General features: G+C 39.2%; 1 protein-coding gene, 1 long non-coding RNA gene and 1 pseudogene across 3 annotated transcripts; 1 reads left to right on the forward strand and 2 right to left on the reverse strand.

Annotated features, from left to right (window-relative positions):
• Positions 1-966: 966 nt before the first annotated feature.
• LOC120225154 lies at positions 967-4,581 on the reverse strand. The gene is made up of 2 exons (XR_005526754.1): positions 4,499-4,581; positions 967-1,141 (listed from the first exon to the last, which is right to left on the reverse strand). It is a non-coding gene; the product is annotated as an uncharacterized LOC120225154 (long non-coding RNA).
• Positions 4,526-22,256, forward strand: LOC120225151 (cytochrome c oxidase assembly protein COX16 homolog, mitochondrial). 2 transcript variants are annotated; one of them, XM_039223381.1, is made up of 5 exons: positions 4,526-4,537; positions 11,562-11,966; positions 13,593-13,664; positions 18,717-18,779; positions 21,932-22,256. In XM_039223381.1, exons 2-5 carry the CDS (start codon positions 11,898-11,900, stop codon positions 22,052-22,054), a joined length of 327 nt encoding a protein of 108 aa, XP_039079312.1. In that variant the 5' UTR covers positions 4,526-4,537; positions 11,562-11,897; the 3' UTR covers positions 22,055-22,256. The 2 variants fall into 2 exon arrangements, with proteins under 2 accessions (XP_039079312.1, XP_039079313.1); XM_039223382.1 differs by lacking the exons at positions 4,526-4,537; positions 11,562-11,966 and adding exons at positions 12,713-12,729; positions 13,416-13,461.
• On the reverse strand, positions 5,043-5,877 carry LOC120225149 (annotated as a pseudogene).
• Positions 22,257-23,142: the final 886 nt, after the last annotated feature.

Below are 23,142 nucleotides of genomic sequence, written 5' to 3' on the forward strand. Positions count from 1 at the left end.
CTTTGCTATTTGATACCAGGTCATAGCAAATGAAATAATAGTATATCTAACTGCCTAGCTCATACTGGCATTCAATAAAAACTTGTTGCACTTGTGAACCTTTACAATCTTTTTACCACCTTATTTTGGAGGTTACTGAATAAGTACATCCTTATTTTTTAACACTGTGGCATAGCATCTCTGACAGAACAATGGAAAGAGGAAAGGAAGTAATCTAAATGACCAGTTTGAGGGGTGCCTGGGTGGCTCAGTCGGCTAAGCATCCAGCTTCAGCTCAGGTCATGATCTCATGGTTTGCGGGTTTCAGTCCTGTGTCGAGCTCTGTGTTGACAGCTAGCTCAGAGCCTGGAGCCTGCTTCTGATTCTGTGTCTCCCTCTCTTTCTGACCCTCCCTGCTTGCACTGCCTCTCTCTCAGAAATAAATAAAACATTTAAAAAAAGTTTTTTTAAATGACCAGTTTGGGGCTTAGATTTGATACAGGAGGTAAGGATAAGGGTACATACAGTTGCCAACATTTACTATCTTACTATATCCTCTCTACTCCCCTAAAGCCTGACAAGATCTGTAGAAGGCAGAAATAGGTTTGTGCCACAGAATGAAAAAGGACTTGTCAAAACTGAATATTGACCTTTTATCTAAGTTACTTTGCATGTAGCTGCATGTATGAAGGGAAAAGGCAGGTTGCCTTGGTCATCGTTGCTCTGTCACATGGCTTAAGCAAAGTTCAGACCTGAAGTCCAAGGACTAGTCTATCGTATGTACAGAATGGCTTTTCTCCCTTGAGGAGCTAAGAAGATATGTCAGTTGTCAATTACATAATAAAGCACTGGAAAACCTAGTGGGTTAACTCAATATTTTAGTAATATTCTGTGGGGTTCAGAGTGTTTTTTCTGCTACTACCTGGGTCACCTGCAGCTTCATCCATCTAATGGCAGAACAGAGTAGATAGTCCAGAATGGCCTCACCTTGGCACTTAGTGCGGGCTGTTGGCTAGGATATCTTGATTCTTCTCCACATGGCCTCTCATCTTCCAATAGGCTGGATTGAGCTCTTCACAGTATGGGGAAGAATAGGGGTCAAGATTTGTAACCCAACCAGAACTTTATCTGTACTCCTTATACTCCACCACATTGCCCTTACCTTGTGTAAGAGGAAAAGAATGTATAGTAAGTAATGTATAAGAATGAACAATAATGAAGAATGTAGAAGAATGAATCATAACTTATTCATGGAAAATTTATTTGCTAGAAGTCTATTTGGGTGCAGATAGAAGATAGGGAATAAGAAAGGGTTGGTAGTTTTCCCGTTTTAGATATTGGCTGTTAATAGAATAATTGAAGAAGGCCAGAAGATCAGAAGACCACTGACATTGAAAAGATAGTTGGTTACACACAGTTCCCAAGAGAAGGGAACACACCATGCTATGGGGACCATACTGGGAAGTACTAGCATTGGGCATAAGGCAGAGGGAAAGGGAGGAAGAATGGACAAGAGCCTTCACTGTGGTTGCATGAGAAGGAACAGGCAAGACCAGATATATAGGGTTAGGATTGGCTCGTTTGAATAACTGCAATGGCCTGTGTGGCATAGGAGCCCTCCCTAGTTTTCTGGTACCTGGCCTTGGGGTGTTTACAGCATGTGTATAATGACCCTGAGTGTGAGAGCTCCACAAAGGAGCATAGGCTCTGGGTGGGTTGGTTTGTATTTGAAAAGTAGGCTCATGAGAGAGTCAGCTGTTTACTATCTGTAAAAATTGGCTAACCCTGGGAGGAGCAGTCCCTCCTGGGTCAGCAAGTCCCCAAATACAGAAAATAAAACACATAGTGAATACACTACCACTACTGCTATAGTGAGCTCTCTCTCCCTCTGATTTCTACCTTTACTGCGAAACCTACAGACATACTGAGATATCCAAAGGTAATCCGAACTGTCAAGAAAATAACCAAGAAAGGATGGAAGCAGCGACAAGATTTTTTTTTCAACCCAAGCAATTAAGTATCACCAAATCCATGTGCAAAAAGTCCTCAGTTTTATTTTATATGATTTTCTAACAAGTTTGGTTCGCTGGTTTCCTAATCCATAATAAATTACTAGCTAAAAGTATGGCTAGTTCCACTGCCTGCGGGGTCTGGCAGTAGGTACCCTACAGAGCCCCCAAGCAGTTAATGGGGAGTGATTCTTCCATATCACAGCTTTCATCCACCCTCAATCACAGTGTGATGGCATTTCAAACTTTGTACCTGAGGTCAGTGGTTAATTAGAAACCACTTTATAGAAAAGGAAGTTTTACATTAGCTTTTCTTAAAGCAAAGGATAATGGCCCCTCTCCAACCATGTCAAATGACCCTGGGCACCCTGTGGTCCTTGGGCACATTCATTTCAGTGGCATATTGCTTTCCACATTTTACTCCATCTCGTACTGACCATTCCCAGCCTGTTGCATTGTTCCTTGAGTCGTAGTCTAAACCAGAACCAGTTTTGCTTGGAGCCCTGCATTAGCTTCCTAACTGCCCTCTTCATTAGCCACTGTGTCTCCCTCCAATTTGCTTGCCTTAGACTAAAGATCTTGGTAAAACCAATTCAATCATGTCTCTCCTCTGCTTAAAAATCCCCTAGAAGTTTCCCATTGCACTTAGGATTCCATCCGAAATACTCTAAGGCTGCTGCATGATGCAGTCCCTTCCTGCTTCTTCAAACGCTTTTCACACACACCCCACTCCACCCTCTCTCTCTGATCCCTCCCCACCCCAACTTTTTGGTTGCTGAAATGTCAGACTCTTCCCCTCAGGGTCTTTCTATAAACTTTAAATTGTGTGTTTTCTCCTCCACTGCTTTTCTAGTGAGACTCTTAACTCCATGTCATTTCCTCTGTGTCAATTCTCAACAGCCTTCTGTTTTCAAGCTTGTCTGGTCCTGAGGGCACCCTGGACCTGGCTCCCTAGCTACCTCTTGCACACCTCCTCTCCATCACAGGGCGCTTCAGGCACCTGCTCCCCTTAACCCAATCTGCCTTGTCCCAGAAGCCTCCACAAATTAGCCCTTTAACATCGGCTTCTCCATCCCTCAGACCATCCTAATGCCAACTTCTGCATTTACATTTTGTTTTCAGATTTGGTTCTTGTTCTCAGTGCTCTAGTCTCCAATCCTTCCCCTTGTCCTAAATTTTACCTGGGTATCAATTCTGGGGTTGCGCAGAAAATGGTATTTTTTTGTTTATTTCTTTGATGGACACCAATATATAGAGACAGTAAAAAAAAAAAGAGCTTTCCTTCCGGGGAGGACATAAAGGACTGGCCGTAAGAACTCAGATACTTTCAGAAACCTTTAAACAACTGGTCAGAGGAAGTTGATAAAAGTCCTAGGATCATACATCCAGAAGGAAAAGGCCCTTGAATTCACAAAATGGCAAATTCCTTTAAAGTACCAGTAAAACTCCCTATGTAATAGTCCCCAAGAAGAACTAGAGGAGGAATACAATTTTGCAGGGGGGCCAGGGTACAGGAAACAAGTGTATTTTAATCTGGCTCTGGCTGCAGGGGCGGGGGGGTGGGGGAGTGGAGTACAAGTTTAGTACAAGTTTAACAGAATCACTACAGGGCTCATTTAAAGCTGGTCTTGCCTAGAACAAAGTGAATGACAGATTGCTGATGTAGGAAAAGTATTAAAAGCTTTTCTTTATCTCAGCATTACTTTAGGGGGTCAGGAAACTTATTTCAGACTTTAAATAAATCTGGCTTTTCTGTGGATGTGTTAAGGAAAGGCTAATTCTTTTAGATAATGAGTATAAGACCATAAATTATCTTTTCAAGGGAGATGTTATCCTTTCTCCTATTATTCTCTTTCCTACCTTGTCGTTTTTCCTATCTTTTTTTTTTTAAGAATTATTACTTTCATTACAAATTTTTTTTTAATATTTTTATTTATTTCTAGGAGAGAGAGAGAGACAGCGTGAGCAGGGGAGGGTCAGAGAGAGAGGGAGATACAGACTCTGAAATAGGCTCCAGGCTCTGAGCTGGCAGTCAACACAGAGCCCGACGCGGGGCTCGAACCCACGAGCCGCGAGATCATGACCTAAGCGAAAGTCGGACGCTTAACCGACTAAGCCACCCAGGTGCCCCTACTTTATTACAGAGCTTAACAATTTAACGATTTCTGTACTTTTCCTTATAAGAATAAAAAAATGGCAGCTGATGTCCAAAATTGGAAACCAGGTAATCAAACAAAAAAAAAAAAAATCACATTTATTTCAATATTTCAAAGTGCAAAAACAGCAAGTCAGTTCACAATGTTTCAAGATACAGTTTTAAGTATAATGAAAACTAGATCTACAGAAATGAAAGAGTAAATAAAAATAAAGCTCAATTTTTTAAAAAAAAAATTAAAGTAACCTGAAAACCTTTAGACTCATTCCACTTACAACAATTCAGAAATGCCTTAATTTATGGATACCAGTAGTACTTTGCAATCCAAACTGACTTCCCAAAGACAGAGACTCACCTCAAACTGGTCAGCATAGGACGAGAGGAGAAGTTCTTGGTGCTTGCTCTTCCTGGTTCGGCAGCCTCACTCATACTGTCGTTTGACGTGGTTCAACCCATGACAATTTGATGGTTAGGCAAATTCTAAAAGATGTTTTAAGTTCAATATGAGGCCCACACCCTGCTGAGAATTTATAAAATGGCCACTGTATATTTAAAAGATTTTAAAGACTAAATTCAACTTCAGAACTATGGTGTTTGGGGGAAAGATATAGATGAATACTTCTTCCATAACTTCAAACCTTTCTGTTAGGTTAGCAACGTGGCCTTTGAAACTTCCTCATGAAAATTATACTTCAATATCTACTTACTTATTTCTACACGTACAGACCTTTTATGTAGAGTAGAAACAGGTCCCGCTAGGAAGATGATTTAAGGTTGTTAATGTCCTTTGTATCACTTGGCAGCCAAGACGCATATTCACTTCTGCTCCACAGAAGCAATGTTAGCTATTTGCTTCAACTCAGGAGAAGTGTATCTTCAGGAAGGTTTAGAGGAGATGTTTATTTAGTCTTTTTCGCAACCTTCTTCATCTTTTAATTGTAGGCAATAAATTGAGAGTCTGTCCCCAAAATTCCATCCCACTATGTAAATGTTGAGTCATAATTTCCAGTGAGGTTCGTGTGGTGGAAATGATGATGCTGAGAACCAGAATAGAAAGGGATCAGATTTAAAGGGTTGAGAGGAATGACATAACAACTTATGGACATCAATAGTTTCTATCAAACGAATGGCCACCCATGCCCAAAGAACAACATGATCACATAAAAGCATGATTCCAATGAAAAATCCAGTTCCGAGAATCAAGAGTTTCTAAGGGATGTGCATATTCAGCGTCCATCCCAAATGGAGCCTGAAACTCATGATGAATTTTATGAATATGTTTGTATGTCCTTTTGTGATGTAAGAGCCTGTGCAGAAAACAGGGCCAGGTGTCCTCAGTCATTGCACAGCCTAAGCATCTTCTCAACAGCAGACACCATCTTGGCATTCTTTCCCAATCATAAAGAATATTAAAATACTCTGTAAAATAATAAGCTCCACAAATCAAAGGAAGCTGGATACAAAAGTGATTAAAGAGAAGTACTTTGAAACCATTTCTATTGGTTTTCCCATGTTTCTGGTTTATCTTTCTGAATTTTGTACTTTTTCATGTACAGTATAAATTGAAACAAGAATTCAGGTAAAGAGAACAAGAAATAAAGGGCCTCATGAACTATCAGGGTCCCCATGTTGCAATCTGGAACTTTGTATAATTATTCCACATATCGTTCCAAGCATTTTTATATGGTTCTTGTAGAGGGTTCTCAGGTAAATGTGAATCTACATACTCCACAGCCAAGGATGCTGAACTAAAGATGCTGATACTTTCATTTGTTGCCATGTTTCAAATCTCTGCAGAAGCCTTAGAATTCTGGATGACGGTGTGGGAACTGCGGACCAAGTCACCTCAACTGTCGTTTTTAAAGGGAGCTGGTGTTGTAATGGATGTTGAGAACTAAGTACAATATATTTTATTTCCACTGTTGTTAAACCTTGCCCAATCTACTCACGCTCCTGTTTGCTAGAAAGAACAGTTTTTCACTGGACTTTTGAAAGACAGCTATGGCTGGACTCAATTAAGATGAATGGTTCTTTCTATATCACAGCCAAAGGCCTAGTCCTTCTTAATGGTAAATTTCCAATGTCCTCAGTAATTGGTATGTATGACTTTTATGTTTTATCACAAAACCATCAATTTCTCTTAGAAGTTGAAATTCTCATGTAATCTTTTTTACTTTCTTATAGATCTCTGTTTTTGTTTTTTGTCTCATTCCCAACAGATTTAAATATTTTTTCCTTAATCTTTGAATTGATTCTTTCTAATAACCAGCTTTTGGTTTTATATTAATCCATTCTTCTAGTTTTGTTTGTTTTCCTTTTTTTTTTTTAGCTTTTATTTTCACTAATTCTCTATATTTTTTTTTGGTTCTTTTTCTTCTTGACAAGTCAAAAGTTTATTTTCTGTCATCTGTCATATGATGCTTTTTCCTTTTTATTAATTGCCATGTAACTTCTCATTGTTATGTTGATATCCTTCATGATTTTGGGATTATTCAAAATAGTGTTACTAAGAATCTTATTAATAGTGTTATGGAAGATCTTAAAAATTCTTATTACAAGGAAAAAATTTTTGCAACTATGTGAGGTGATGGATCTTACCTAAATTTACTTTGGTTATCACTTCACAATATGTACCTTAATCAAATCATTATGGTATATGCATTAATCTTATACCATATTATGTCTCAATTGTATATCAGTAAAACTGGAAAAATTTAAATTTGAAAAACTGTTACTTGAGTTTGCAGTGGTTACTTTAGGAAGTAGGTTCGCTTTTGAGTGTCAAGTTCTAGTTTTATAGAATGTGCTCTATGTTTTGACTTATAGGAAACTTTATATGTATGATAATTTTTAACAGTTGTTTTTTTAAACCAGCTGTGGACAACAGATGTTACTCAAACACTTAAAACACACAAATAAGCCATTTTTAAATGGTCTCCTTTTCAAAAAGTTTATCAGATCAAAATACACTTTACTTGCTCTTTATTCAAACATGTGTCTTTACAATTCTCACTAGAAATTTTTCTACAAAGCTTTTTTGAACATAAATTTCAATCGATAAAATCCCATTTCATCATTGACTTCTATCACAAAAGCACACATTCACCTACCCAGAAAGGAAGCCCTAGTTAATTTAATGGACAGTATTTAGAAAGCTTTCGGATTGGCTTTAGTCCCATGGCAATTGGAAGGTTAGAGTTTTCCATTGTAATTCAGCTAATTCTGCACCTTGAGACAATGTAACTAACTTTGAATTTTGTTAATATTTTGGTTTCATTAATCTGTACAGGAGAGATTTCTAATACTTTTTTATTTGTATAGGAGACTTACCTTGGATTCTCTCCACAGTGTTGCAAAGCAGGTTTTTGTCTGGTTTAGGAATTACTACTGGGGGATCTTCACTGTGAATCATGGTATGGGAAGCTCTTTGTCACCTTTGCCATGGCCATTTTATTTGTTTTTCCAAGAATTATGGATTGTGGTTTAGGGCTACAAAGGAAGTCATGAAGACAGAAATGTATTAGACATGGTCACATTCATCCCATAGTTTTTATTCTGTAAGAAGTAATAAGACAAATACGGGAATAATTCTAAAACTATAGGGGTGCCTGGGTGGCTCAGTCGGTTAAGCGTCCGACTTCGTCTCAGGTCATGATCTCATGGTTTGTGGGTTTGAGCCCCGCATCAGGCTCTGTGCTGACAGCTCAGAGCCTGGAGCCTGTTTCAGATTCTGTGTCTCCCTCTCTGCCCCTCCCCTGCTCATGCTGTTTCTCTCTCTCTCAGGAATAAATAAAAAAAACATTAAAAAATAAAACTATAATGTTAATGATCACTATCACAAGACAGATGGGCATTAAGGGAGAAGCAATTTATTTCCTAGCTGAATAATGTCAAAGGCTTACTTTTAACTGATTTCACATTGGACTGAATTGGAAACTGAATAGCCAAGTATCAGACACTGTAGTTATAGCCATAGAAATTAGATAGTATGGAGGATGGAGGGGAGGACCAAAAAAAAGGTAAAAGAAAAAAGAAGGAAAAGAAATCTTTGTGGCATGTTGACTTTGAGGTGTTAGAAAACCATTTATGCTACTGGAAATGTGCCAGAAGTCATCCACAGTGTGATAAAATTTGAAGCCAAAGTGATAGTTGACTTTACCTAGGGCAGAGGATAGAGCCTGGGGGGCAAGGGCAGAGCAGTGTTTCTCACCATGTAGTCCCCGGACCAGAAGAAGGATCACACGAAAGCTTGTTAGGGAAGCCAGTTTTCAAGTCCCATCCCAGACCCACTGAATCAGAAACTGGGGACTCAGCCCAGCACTCTGTGTTCTGTGTCCTGATAAGCTCTCACAAGGGTGCTGTGCACACTAGACTCGGAGAATCACTGAGATAGAGAAAACAACTGTAAGAAGCAGAGGACTCTGGCTTAAGATTTATAAGGCTGAAGAAGACAAAAAGCCTCAGAGTTGGCGAGGATCCACGAGAGCCAAACATCCACAGAAGCCGCGGGAGGAGGAAATTTCAAGAATGAGACAGCCAATATTGCCAAATGCTATAGATGTTTAGTTCTAGGTGGGGCATTTGTACTACTTCACGGAGTTCTGACCTTGTGCAAGCCTGTTAAATTTTCTGAGCCTCAATTTGCTCACCTGTAAAATGAATCTGGAATCATCCTCTTCCAAACTTTGTAAGGTTTTTGAGTGAATCAACTTAGACGTCAATTAGGAAACCAAACAAAGATTCGTGAAGTAACTATCCTTTTGATACCCATCGCTATTAAATTTGGCCACAGTTCTAAAACCTAACCTCAGTGCTAAAGTTCTCAAAATTGGTAATTTTGATATGAATTCTCCTATATACTGGCACGAGTTAAGTGATGGTAGAGCAGATAGTGGAGGAAAACATAACGTGCTTCGATATCAAAAACATATGAGTCCTAAAGGACTGGCATGGGTGGTGGAGATGCCTTGTGTCCTGGATACGCATGTTTATATCCTCCCACCTGGAAGTAGAACAGTTAGGATGGCTGAATCAACACTGTGATGGTTTATTAACACTGAAAATACACAGATGGGATTTGAGTCATATTTCTGAGGACGCAACAGAGCCCATACTGATGAACAATTTTGTAAGAACTATAAAAATGATGACAAATATCGCTTACTCAGATTTAACAGAGAAACTGAGGAATACAGTAGTAATGCTTAAGGTGAACACTAAGCACAGAAATGGAGTTTACCACCTATATGATATTATTTGTTAGGCATTTAAATTTCTTGCTGCTCCAAATTTTGTCCCCTGACAATCTTCCAGCATACTCGTAATTCTTACTATTTAATTGCTCCTTCAGGGCCATCTCATAAACGCTTACTTAAATAATGGAACAAATGAGAGACTGACGACCTATATTTACCTAAATTGAATATATGCTTTATCTAAAAAGGGTAGCAGCTTATTAGCTACAGCATTACCTAGAATATATGTATATGACTTAATCCATTGTTAACTGCTAGCTTAATGCAGGGCTTTACTAGTGTCTGATCTGGTAGGGAGAGGTTTTGTGTAGTGAAAAGGAAGGAAAAGGCCTGGACTTTAGAGGAGTACCCTTCGCATCTAGGATATGAGGGAAAGTGCTAGAAATAATACTGAACTAACCTGGGTGCTCTATGAATTCTGAAATATTAAAAGGAAGTGAATGAGGAAAGAAGTAGAGCCACTTGCAAATTTTGCATACTTCACAATACATCCTCTAAGAAATCTTATGGGTCCTATCTGGTTCTTTCTCTGCAGAGAGATGAATCAAATGAACAAACATATAACAAAAAGCAAAAGTCAAACAATTCAAAATAAAGTACAAAAAAATCCCATTAAAGGAGACCCTATAAGGCCATCCCTTTAATCCTAAATTCTCCTGCCTTCTATAATTGCTCCAGACTCTCTGCCTTGAATCTACATAATTTTTCCCCAGCCCCCCCACCCCCACTGGGCAGTTTTAACCTCTCAGGCTAAGTGCTCCCCATGTTTGCAAGAAGTTTCTTCCTTGGAGAGACGGGTGATAGAAGATTGGAGAAATAGAGGTAAGGAATTTTCAATCTCCCTTTAATAAAGCTTGTCCTGATCACTTCAAAATCTACCTGGGATCAGGTCATGTGATGCTTAAGAAACATGGGGTGGAGAGGTTTGACTTATTTCCTCTGCCTCAGAACCAAAAAGTAAATCCCGAGGTTCAAATTCAAACTCTGAAGTATCCCTCTTCTCTCCTGGTTTTCATCTTGCTTGTATGCTATTTGGAGCAACAAAGACTTCATTGTGCTAGTGCTCTGTGATAGGTGTTGGTCAAAGGCTACTGGAGCTCTGAGGAGGGAATAATTTATATTGCCTGTGGAGTAAGGGAGGCTTCGAGAACCTGGTGTTTCTGAAACTGCATTTTGAAGAAGTGGAAGTTCATGCAATACTCAGGGAATAGTATCTCCTCCAAGATGGAGTATGGAGTGAATGAAGAAGAGGGGCAGAAAAGGCAGGCCAAAGTCTTATTATATTACCAAGGGTCTTAATTAAGTTCCTTGCTAAGAAAATTGGAGTGACTACCGTAGGCGAACAAAGCCAACCAGGAGAATCTTTGTTTATGCTTTGTAGAGAATTTTTCAGCAGTGTGGAAAACAGACTTGAGAGTCACCATTAGGGTTATGTTTGTTTTATCATATTTGACCCCGTGGGCCTATAGATATGGGTGTTATTAGAGCAGCTGAAAGGTAGAGCTGGTATTTCTCTGCTGAAGACCACTTAGGGGTGACTTCAATATGTGGAAAGATGACAAAGGATTAAACTAGGAACGTTACCATGGCAACAAAGGCAGGGACAGGTAGAAAGATTTCAGGGATAGCATGGGAACTGTTAATCCATGCCCCCTGTACTTTATACTGTTAGGTCATTTCAAATAGTACTTACTCGGTAGGTGAGTCTTTCTCTGACTCACCCTGGCAAATGGCACGTGGGGGCTGTTTCCTAAGCAACTGTTGTACCTAAGGCACGTTCATTTGTTTGTCCATTAAATTGCCAGCTTCTTTAAGAGAGGGATTGTTATTTTTTTCATCGCTGTTTTCTTCGAACCTTCTAATGACCTGCAAAAATATGTGCCGGAGGGTTGCGGAGTGAGTGGAAAATGGACATTCATGAATGACAAGATTACAGGCTATCTGGCAGTAAAAGCATGAGCATTAAAGATTCAGTGACAGCAAGGTACTACAGTGATTGCCATTCAACCTACCCTTTCGTGGCGATTTATTTATTTCTAAAAATCTTTATAGAGCTGGTAAACTGCCCATCCTACAAATAGCCAGAGTACTAGCTCCAAATTTACTTTTTTTTTTTGGCTTGGCTGATTTCATAGAGCGGCTATTTGCAAGAGAAGTAAGAAGGCGTCGGCCAAGACCCTAAACGTGGGAGGAACCAGTTTCGACATCATTTGCAGATGATTTACAGACATGACTTCAGTCCCTAAGTCCAGACTTCAAACGGGTGTGCCGGAACCAAACCGCCGACAGTCGAATTTCCGCCGGGACGCCCTAGTGTGTTACGACGCATCGACTGCTTTTGCCTGGAGGAGGCCTATCAGAAGAGGACCGAGCACCGGGAGGCCAAGGAGAGGAGGCGAGTGAAGGGTTCTCGTAGGGAGGGAGCTTGAGCTGCCGAGATTCGGAAGGCCGCGCTGGGCCTGCTGAACTAGGCGTCCAGGCGCATCGCAGAGTTCAGTCATGTCTGCACACTCGGTGATGCGCGCCCTGCGCAAGAACAAGACCCTTCGCTACGGCGTCCCCATGCTGGTGAGCGCAGGGAGCAAAACATATGGGGCGGGACTCCGGAAGGGGTGGGGCGGGATCCCGGAAGGGGTGGGGCCTCGAGGTCGGCTGGATCCTGGCCGCCAGTGTCTGTGATGCGACCGGAGGGGAGCCGCATCTTGCGCTAAGAAGGGACTTCTAGGCAGTCTTAGGCCTCTGACCCCTCCGGTAATGGGCTCTCGAGTCCCCCTTTTACCCTCCCTAATAGTTACCAGGGTGTGCTTTAGAGAGCGAGGTTAGAACCAGCTTTTATTCCAGTCTGGGTGATTACTGACCTTGCATTCTTAATCTCCTGCTACCCTTTAACGGTGCTGTGGATCGTTGGAAATAGGTATATTTACTTAATTTACCTGTACAGTTTCGGGCATCTCCATATTTCAGCTTACTGATTTGTGAACAGGTTTAATTCTTCCCAGGTTGTTGTTAGGAGTTAAATAAAACCTTGTGAATTGAGTGTTTAGCACGGTTCCTGCCACACTGTAACAGCTTTTCAGAAGGTCGCTGAATTATAATTAATCATTTTAAGGCACATTGAAAGTAGTTTTGGTGACTATATGTTTGCGGTACAGCTCTACACTGGGTTCCCTGAAGATCTCATTCATTTTTGAAGATGCAGGTTGAGACTGACATAACGCCAACCAGAGTTGGAATCCAACCCCACAACTCCCCTTACCGATCCACCTTGGCAAGTTACTTTGCTTCAGCAAGTCTTGATGCCATAGTAAATCAAACCGTTTCAATAAAGCATGTGGATAAAAGCCACTTTGTTTTAAATACATAATAGCTTATTACTTTGGTAAGGATGTTGGTATAGTGGAAGATACCAGCTATTGGCATTTTAGCAGAACAAAAGGAGAGAAGTGACCTTAAAAGAGTTTGAAGAAAACGATCTTAAAATGTAATGTAATTATATTTGTGTAGATGACAGAGCATGTGTAAAAACCGTCCTTTCTATGGATTCCTCTGTCCCCAAATGGCGATCCATTCAGAAGCATTGTGGTTGTGGCCACTAACCTGAGGTCACCTGCATGTGCCAGTGAATGCCAGTATGATTTTGTTTCTTATTTTTCAAAAGCACCAAAGCCAGATCTTAAAACCACTGTTCTTGAAGTACCTTCTAAATACTTAGGGGTTTCCTGTTTTGTTTTATTTCTTGGAATGGAAAGTACCGTAGTAGCCTTTCCCCCAAATGTGTTACTCTATACTGGTCTCGACGTCTAAAGGATCATGTTTCAAAATATGAATCCTAGATATATAAATAATATTGAAGAGGAAAATGTTGAATTCAGTACTGTGAAACCCAGCACTACTGGAAAGATCTCAAAAGATACATCCTTTTCATTGTGTATCAGTCAAATATGCCATAATTACTATACTACATTATCTTCAAGCTGAAATTATTTCCTTTCTTGGGTAAATATTAATGCTTCATAGGAATCTTCATTCAGCAGCATACAGAAGAGGACTTGGAATACCAGATGTACGTTAATGCTACTTTCCTTCCCTTCTTGTCCAAACGAGGTCAATTGAAGGTATGGGGTACTGATAAGTAATCAATAGCTAGACTGAATTCTGCGCTTCTATTTTAATTGTTTCCTTTCATTGTTTCAGGTGCTGATTGTTGGAGGCTCTTTTGGTCTTCGTGAGTTTTCACAAATCCGATACGATGCTGTGAAAATTAAAGTAAGGACTGTAATTGGTGTTCAGCATACGTCTGTGTATGTGTATGTTCTGGTTTAGATGTGTGTATGCAGTCTGAGTTTTGTCTTACTTTGCAAGGTGGCTATATAATCTTTGGGCTCTTCCCTTATTCTGTAAAACGACATTAGTGATGATACGAAAGTGAATCATGATAAAGATTTTAGTAATCTTCTTCATTATTAGAAAATTTGCAATACTGTGTTCTCCAATAATATGTGCCCTGGCATAGTTGTTTTTAGGATTTAGGAGGGACTAAAGAATGTGGGACAGTTTCACCTGCATTTTATTACTCCATTTCATATGGATATCAGTAATTTTATAAATTACATTGATATATAAACTATACTGATATACTAACAGTAAAAGAAAATTATTTTTTGTTATAAATAATGATATGTATCTTTTTATAGATAAACATATTTATATATAACATATATACAACACATATAATTTTATATATATAACATGGAAATTTATATATATATAAAATTATATGTGTTGTATATATTTGTATATTATAAACATATAAGTATATGAAATTTACAGGTGAGGAATCTGAGATTCAGAGAACTTAAGTAACTTGCCTGCGGTTTAATGGCTATTTTGAGGTAGTGTTAGGATTCTCACCCTCTGTGATTACACAGTTAATTACAAATTCAAGCCAAGTGTTACATAACAAACCTTTTTTGTGGCCATTTCTGATATTTGAATTTTTTCCAAGTTATTTATATATGATAAATATATATATTTAATATTTATATTATATGTAACTATAAATACATATGTGTGGTGAAATATATATATATGATTTACTACCAATATATATATATTTTTAAATGTTTTATTTATTTCTAGGAGAGAGAGAGAGAGACAGCGTGAGCAGGGGAGGGTCAGAGAGAGAGGGAGTCACAGACTGAAACAGGCTCCAGGCTCTGAGCTGGCAGTCAGCACAGAGCCCGACGCGGGGCTCGAACCCATGAACCACGAGATCATGACCTAAGCGAAAGTCGGACGCTTAACCGACTAAGCCACCCAGGCGCCCCGATTTACTACCAATATTACTGAGGTCTGCTAATGAAATACATATCATATATTAATTAATAATCATTGATAGGGAAATAAAGAGTAGTAAAGGCCTATTTAATTTTCTCAGTTAATTTTATGATTTAAGAGAAACACCAATTCCATCTAGTCTTAAAGATATTAGATATTAGAATAAATATTAAATTTAAAAAGAATGTGTGATTTCTGTGGGGCAATAGAGCAGTTGTCAACTGTGGTAAAACATTTCTGTTACCATCCCACTTATTTTATTAAGGACTTTTTTCCCCCCTTTTAAGATGGAAGTTATAATAATCTGACTTTTGGAAGTGGAATGACATGTACGTATTTGAAAAATAATTGAATATTTTTCATTTGTGTTTTCATGTGGCAGATCCTATGGATAAAAATTAACAAAATGAGTTCTTTCAAAGCTTGTGGCATAATTTAGGCTGGAAGACATCCAGTTTAAAAATGTAGTCAAACAAACTACATCATTGCCCAGTAAAATGCTATATCTGAATTTTGCATAAAACATTACTAGAACTTTATTTTTACTTATTTTTTAATTTTTTTAATGTTTTATTTAATTTTGAGAGAGAGAGAGGCAGCAGGAGAGAGGAAGGGGCAGAGAGAGAGGGAGGCACAGAATCAGAAGACAGGCTCCATGCTCTGAGCTACCTGTCAGCACAGAGCCCGACGTAGAGGTCCAACCCATGAACTGGGAGATCATGACATTGGCTGAAGTCAGATGCTTAACCGACTGAGCCACCGTGCTCCTTTTTTTAAAATATTTTTTTTTAATATTTTATTTATTTTCGAGAGTGAGAGAGAGGCAGCAGGAATGAACATTACCAGAACTTTAAAGAGAGGCATACAATTTAGACTTGGGAAAGGGGTATCAAAAAAGGTTTGCTATAAGCATCAATCTTGGAATTATGAACCTAAGAATGAGTAAGTGTTGGGGCACCTGGGTGGCTCAGTCTGACTCTTGATTTCAGCTCAGGTCATGATCTCACAGTTTGTGGGTTCATGCCCTGTGTCAGGCTCCCACATGCTGACAGCACAGAGCCTGCTTGGGATTCTCTCTTTCCCTCTCTTTCTTTCCCTCCCTTGAGTATGTGCGCGTGCTCTCTCTCTCTCTCAAAATAAATAAACTTTTTAAAAAATTGAATGAGTGTTAGCTAAATGTTGGAAATGATTATATTCTATAACCCAGGGGGAGTATTGGGCATATTGTCAGATGTTCATTTTAGAAATCCCTCTCTGGCCAAGGATGGGACAAGATGGATGGGGATCGAGCAGGGTGGGAGGGGAGAGATGAGACTCGTTAGGACGCTTTGCCAGTGGACAGTAATGGAACTTGAAATAAAACTTTTGCAATGAAGATAGAAATAAATGGGTTCCAGAAAAAAATTTGATAGTATTTTGATGACTAGTGTGATGTATATAATATAGAAAAAATGAGTAAGCCTTGCATAGCTTGAGGTTTGGGTTTTGTGGACTCGATAAATGGTGATGCCTTTCACTGAGTTAAGAAGAGAGAAGAGAGAGATTGCATTAACGGGAGATGTGTAGAAGATGGCGTTAAAGTAAAGAGAAGAAAGGTGAAATAGAATGAGGTTCGTTGCAATTGAGAGGACAAGGTTGGTTGAAAAGGTTGAGAGGGTGAGGTTGGTCAAGGTCTGCAGGAGGAGGCTGAGTGGACAGAGTTCACGTGAGAAGGATCAGGGGACAAGACCTGCTGAGACTGGGAAGTCCAGGTCGGTTGATGTTCAGAAGTCAAACTCAGGTGAAGTCAAGAGTCAGTGTTTGGGTGACAGATTGAGTTCGGACAGGATAGAGGATGAGGTGGATTGAATGTGAGAGGGATTGACAGGATGATTAGTTGAGGTTGACCAGGGTTATAAGGGTTGAGAGGTTGAGAGCGAGGGGAATCAAGAGGACAGGATTTCTGAGATTAAGGTGGGGGGAGTCAAGTCCGAGGTTGAGAGTACAAATGCCATTGAGAAAGCCTAAGAGAGGATAAGTTCAGTTGAGAAATGTTGAGAAGGGTGGACAAAGGCAGTATTGATTCAGAGTGACTGGCCATGTTAGTTTGCCTGGAACTGTCCTGATTTTAGGACTGAAAGTCTGGCATCCCAGAACATAGAAATTCCTGCTTTTCAGTCATAGGTAAGAAAAGTGGAAAGGAAAGTACAGAGACCAAGAGGTGGGCTAAAAAAAATGAACTGAAAGCAATAGCTTTCAATTTTAGTGTGAAATAGATACAGCATGGTTTATCTATGTCATTCATTTTTTTTAAGTTTATTTATTTATTTTGAGAGAGACAGAGGGCAAATGGGGGAGGGGCAGAGAGAAAGGGAGATAGAGGATCTGAAGTGGGCTCTGGGCTCACAGCAGAGAGCCCAACACAGAGAGCCAGACGCAGAGAACCTGAACTCACGAACTGAGATCATGACCTGAGCCACCTAGGCACCCCTTATCTACACCATTCTTAGTGATGGTGGTTCTTTTTTTCTCCTGACTCCTAATGCTAACAACCATGGATCTACAATAATAGATCATCCATTGTTGCATTGCTCTAAGTAGTATGACCTAAGTGTGCATTTAAGTACATTATAATCCTGAGTATTAAGTCTTTTTTCCCTTTGAAATAGTCCTAATATAATTCTTAACATTGTATATGTTGTGATCATGTTTTCTAAGATTTAGATAATGAGAATGAGAACAATTACAATACCAATGCCAGCATGGTCCAAACATCACTGAAAGAGAAAGCCAAATGACTGTGTTATTTTTTTAATGTTTATTTATTTTTGGGAGAGAGAGAGAGAGAAAGAAAGAGTGAGCGAGTACACACTAGCAGGGGAGGGGCAGAGAGAAGGAGACACAGAATCCGAAGCAGGCCCAGGCTCTGAGCTGTCAGCACAAAGCCCCACATGGGGCTTGAACTCACAAAACACGAGATCATGACCTGAGCCGAAGTCAGACACTGAACCAACTGAGCCTCTCAGGCACCCCTGTCCTTAATATTCTAAAGCTTTACTATTACTCAGTTAAGAATGGGTTGTTTTTGTTTTGTTGTGGTTATTTTTTCTTGTGTTGTTTCAGTCTGAGGACTCATGCCTTTCTAAATATTATTCAGTTAATTACTGGTCAATTATTTAATATTATCCCTTCCTCCATTCTCTTCGTTCTCTAATTCTGAAATCCCTAACAGACCTATGTTGGGACTTTTACATTTAGCTTTCATTATAGACCTTTTATTTCCTTCATCCTAAAGCTTGTGCATTATTCTAATGGTATTTCTAGTGTATCAATGGTCTTAAGCTGTGTTCAGTTACTATTCTGCTATTCCATTTATTTTAATTTGGGTTTTCTTGTTGTTTATCAGTTTCAGCAATCACATTCTTCTTTCCTCAACCCTTTGCCCCTCACAGGTAACATGGCATCATCTCCTGTTCACTACTATGGAATCCTGTCTAATTTTTTCTTAGATACTTCTTTATTTCAGGTATAATGAAGGTCTTATTTTTTGTTTTCAAGAGCAACACTATATTTATTAGTATTTTTATGTTATTTATATGTAATAGCATCATTTAGGGTGATCGTTAACAGCATGGGCTCTGGAGGCACAGGGCCAAGTGTCAAAGCCAGTTTCTTCCTCTTCAACAAGTGATTCGAACTCCTGTCTCCCATTATCTTCACTCGTGATCGTCATCATCATAAAGATCTGCATAAGTTTTTGTGAGAATTCATAGAGATAATGTATGTCAAAATGCCTGGCATATAAAGAGTGTCGGTGAATACAAGCTGCTGATAATTATAGTAGGTGGTAGCACTATGTTTGTTGTCATTACATGATTGGGTGGTCGGGTCATGTGTTTGTCATCTGCCACACTATCCCAGCCATCCCCGATATAACTTTTTACCTTCAAAATTGAGTCTAAGAGACTTGAATAACTTACGGCTCCCCTTTCTTTTCTACAGATTGATCCTGAATTAGAAAAAAAGCTGAAAATGAATAAAGTGTCATTGGAATCAGAGTATGAGGTACATACATTAATATACTTTGTATGTTAGTATAACCTCTCTTTTGTAACAGTTTTCCTGGTCAGCGACTGATTCTGTCTGTTGTAAGGTTAACTTAAATGATTACTAGTGCAGAAAAAAATTATTTACCTTAAACAGTGTGGTTTTGGGGTAACTATGTAGTCATTTGAAAAGAAAATCAAGATGGATCTATATTTCATATACTATAAATGAAGGAATTCTAGATGGAACAAGAACTTAAAAATTAAAAAAACAGTGCTAAAAATATAAGGATAAAAAACAGAGATCCTTTTTGGGGTCTTGAGTCAGAAAAACTGATTTAAATGTGACACAAAATTCAAAAACTTTAAAGGGGAAGATTGATGAGTTTATATACAAAAATTCAAAAGTTCAGCTTAAAAAATGTATATAAAGTCACTGGTTAAATGAGAAATCCTAAAACTATTGTTTATCTTATCATGATGAATTAATTTATTTAAGTATGAAGAGCATCTACGGATCAATATAGAAAAGTTTAACAATTTAGTTGGCCAGTAGGAACATGGGTAAAGCACGTAAAGACTGCAGAGAAAAGGAAGTGAATATCATTCTTAGACATATGAAGAGATACTAAACTTATGGAATATTAGTTAAAATTACAATGAGGGGTCATTTTCCACCCATCTGAGTAGCAAAAGTTGAAGTGTTTATTATAGGATGTGATGAGCAGGGTGTGCTCCATTTCTTAGAGTTTGTCCATTTTTTTGACTGTGGATCACATTTTCCCATTTCTCTGTATGTTTGATCATTTTTGCTTGAAAGGTGAACATTTATGAATAATATATTGAAGACCATTGATTCTCATTTTAGCAGGCAGTCCAATTATTGGCTGATCATTTTGAGCTTGGTTTTGTCTTTTTATTTTAAAATAAAAATTTTTTTTAATGTTTTATTTATTTCTAGGAGAGAGAGAGAGAGTGTGAGCAGGGGAGGGTCAGAGAGAGAGGGAGTCACAGACTCTGAAACAGGCTCCAGGCTCTGAGCTATCAGCACAGAGCCTGACGCGGGGCTCGAACCCACGAACCGTGAGATCATGACCTAAGCGAAAGTCGGACGCTTAACCAACTAAGCCACCCAGGCGCCCCTGGTTTTGTCTTTTTAAGGGAGGATCTGTGCAAAGACTTTGGTGTTCCCTAAACTGCTGTAACTCTATGGGGCTCGTTCTCCACATTGTCTCTGCAGAGGATCTTGTCAGAGCTTGGCTCTAAGCTCTGTCGGAGTCAGCCTAAGGCAGGTCTTCCTTTTGGTCTAATCCTAATTTCTGAAGAGTGGCTTTTTTGGTGTCTCAGCTGTATGTCAAAGGAGCAACGAGGTATTAAAGACAGGCCTCCACTCTCGCGGGGCTGAAAATCCAATACTGACACTGCTCTCTTCAGCACTTCTTGATTCTGTTTCATGCTCAGTTCTGTAGTGGTTGGTTGTTACGTGGTAAGCCTCAAGTGGTCTCGCCCACCCCGTGTATGGTGTCATCCTCAGTGACTGTCCACGTCCCGCAGGATTCCACAGGGACTCTTCCATTTACCAAAGGTCTGTGAAGACTTGCAACACTTTTATGTGAAGTTGTTCTGCCAACTTGCATCCCATCTAAGAATCATTCTTCAGTTCTCTTGAGCATATGTCTTATGTTATCTGAGTAAAGGCCGTTATTCTTTCCTCAAACCTTTTTATAACTGAAATAATTTCGGAACTATACTTTAAAATGATTTACTCCCCTGCACATTAAATAAGTAGAATTCTGCTCATCCACATATATTTAATACAGACTTCCTATAAGTGAAATTTAGAGAGTGGTTCAGTTCACTACATCCCCACTATTTTTTCAAAGCCTGTAACTTGCTGCTTCTTGATGTGTAAGTACGGTGTCAGTAGTGATGCTATGGATGGTTTGTTTGGGAGTAAATTTTCCTTTAGTTATTTTGGAAACCATAGAATTTGAGAACTGAAAAAACCATGGAGACCATTTGGTCAAGCCTTTTTGTTATTGTTTAGGAAGGAATTAGTGCCCAGACGGCTTAAATCACATGCCCAAGGTTATACAGCTTCTTAGTAAAAGAGAGATGCTTCTTTTTATTTTTATTACAAGTGTCCATGTAAATTCATGTCATTTTCCTTATCTCTGGATATAAGCTATTCTGGGTTCCCTGAGTCTCTTTTTCTATATTATTTTATCAGTAATTCTAGAACAGTTAAAGCAATTGTAGAAAACTTGTCAGAGTGGTGTTGAAGGGTGAAGAAACATTTATATTCTTTCCTCTATCCCACCTTAATTTCTCTGCTGAGAGACACTTCACACTTCTTGAACGTACAGTGATCTAAGCTCTAGTAGAAACCAGGTTTTAGGGCACTTGGGTGGCTCAGTTGGTTGGCTGTCTGACTTCAGCTCAGGTCATGATCTCATGGCTAGTGGGTTCAAGCCCCATGTTGGGCTCTGTGCTGACAGCTCAGAGCCTGGAGCCTGCTTCAGATTCTGTGTCTCCCTCTCTCTCTGCCCCTCCCTTGTTCATGCTCTGTTTCTCTCTCTCTCTCTCTTTCTCAAAAAAATAGACACATTAAAAAAAACCCTAGGCTTTACTGGCTGAAAGGGATTGGCTTATGGCAGCTCTGGGGAATGTCTTTTCATTCTCTGGCTCAGGCTCATTTCTCATGTGCAGGACAGACCATCTTGGTCTTTTTTCTTTCTTCTAGAAGGCTTTAGGGTCTCCACCTTTGTTTTTTCCCTTCTCACTACCATTACCCATGCTAATGCGTGCTTCTTCTTATGCTCGTTCAGCCTTCATAGTTGGATTTTTGTTTTCCCAGCTTCTTCCCTTTCTTTGTATTCTCAGAAATAAAGCATGTAGAATTTTTATAATTTGATAATTTTATTCTGATGGGGGGAAAAGGTGGTCTAATTAACATGAATAGCAAGCAAGAAAAATTCCAAACCCTAAGAGATGTGCCATTTCTTCAGTTAGTATGTGTGTGATGTGCAGTTGATTTATTTGCTAAAATGATAATGGAGGGCCTATTGGGTTTTTTTTCACTATTTATTCATTGATGAATCGATGATGTTCTAATTAAAGCTACAGGCCTCCCACACTAATATATATGCTTTACTTGTCGTGGCTCTACAGAAAATAAAGGACTCCACTTTTGATGACTGGAAGAATATTCGAGGACCCAGGCCTTGGGAAGATCCTGACCTCCTCCAAGGACGAAATCCAGAAATCCTTAAGACTAAGACTAAGGCCACCTAAGCTGATTCTTTTTCTTTTTTTTTTTAAACAAAAATGTCATCAACTGGAATTCCTGCTACATATTCAGTGGGAAGAAAATTTCAGACCTGCAGAAGCCTGGATGTGAGTAATGTGATGACAGATAAAAGTCACAGTGACATCACACAGTGATTTTATGTCAAACCTATGTAGAAAAATAATATTGATCACAGGCTGATAAGAGTTTTGGTTTTACTTATAACACCTCACATGATATACTAATCAGTCTCCAAAGTATCACATGATGATTGCATTGATACTACTTCATTAGAAAGAACATGTTAAAAAAAGACCTCTCCAGACTGAGAGAAAATATTGGCACACCACATATCTGCTAAAAGACTCCTATCTAGAATATATAAAGAGCTCTGAAAACTCAACTGTAAAAAAGCAAACAATCCAATTAGAAAATGGTCAAAAGAATAAAGTGCCATTTCACTGAAGAGGGTGTATGAATGGCAAATAAGCACATGAAAACACATCACTAGTCATTAGGGAAATACAAATTCAGACCACACTGAGAAACCACTACACACTTACTAGAACAGCTAAAATAAAAAAGTGACAATTTCAAATGCTGGCAAGGATGTGGAGGAACTAGATCTCTCACATGTCGTCGGTAAAATGGTACAAATGGTCTAGAAAACTGTTTGGCTATTTCTTTAAAAACCACATAGGGGACTTCAGTTTCTGGTCCAACATATAAGGAACCTTGGAAGTCACACCTCCTGGCCTAATACACAGGGAAAGCTGAAAAACCTGAAAATCGACAACTGTTCTTTGATCCATGAGAGAATTGAGGACACAGGACAAAACCACCACTGGAAAATTGGAGACACAGGCAAATACAGAGGATCACAGGTTCGCTGGAGGAGGAACCCTCTGGAAGGCACTGCTGGAGCCAGCGTCAGGTAGGAGTGCTTGAAGGGTGATTGCCTAATTACTGGAGATGGAGCACGGACTAACTTGAGTTAAAAACTCCTAGAGACCAGGCCAGGGGCACACTTTTGTGAGGTTTATTTAGTTCCTGGCATCCCACCAGGTTCTTATAGTGAATATTAGAGGAAAAT

Source organism: Hyaena hyaena, unplaced genomic scaffold, assembly GCF_003009895.1.
Source record: "Hyaena hyaena isolate Hyena2069 unplaced genomic scaffold, ASM300989v1 scaffold_1346, whole genome shotgun sequence".
Lineage (NCBI taxonomy): Eukaryota > Metazoa > Chordata > Mammalia > Carnivora > Hyaenidae > Hyaena > Hyaena hyaena.

Bases quoted from the DNA above. Each gene is read 5' to 3' on its own strand.
- LOC120225151 (XM_039223381.1), top strand. From the start codon at position 11,898: ATGTCTGCACACTCGGTGATGCGCGCCCTGCGCAAGAACAAGACCCTT. The intron at 11,967-13,592 runs GTGAGCGCAGGG...TCATTGTTTCAG, and splicing joins GCTACGGCGTCCCCATGCTG to GTGCTGATTGTTGGAGGCTC. The intron at 13,665-18,716 runs GTAAGGACTGTA...TCTTTTCTACAG, and splicing joins ACGATGCTGTGAAAATTAAA to ATTGATCCTGAATTAGAAAA.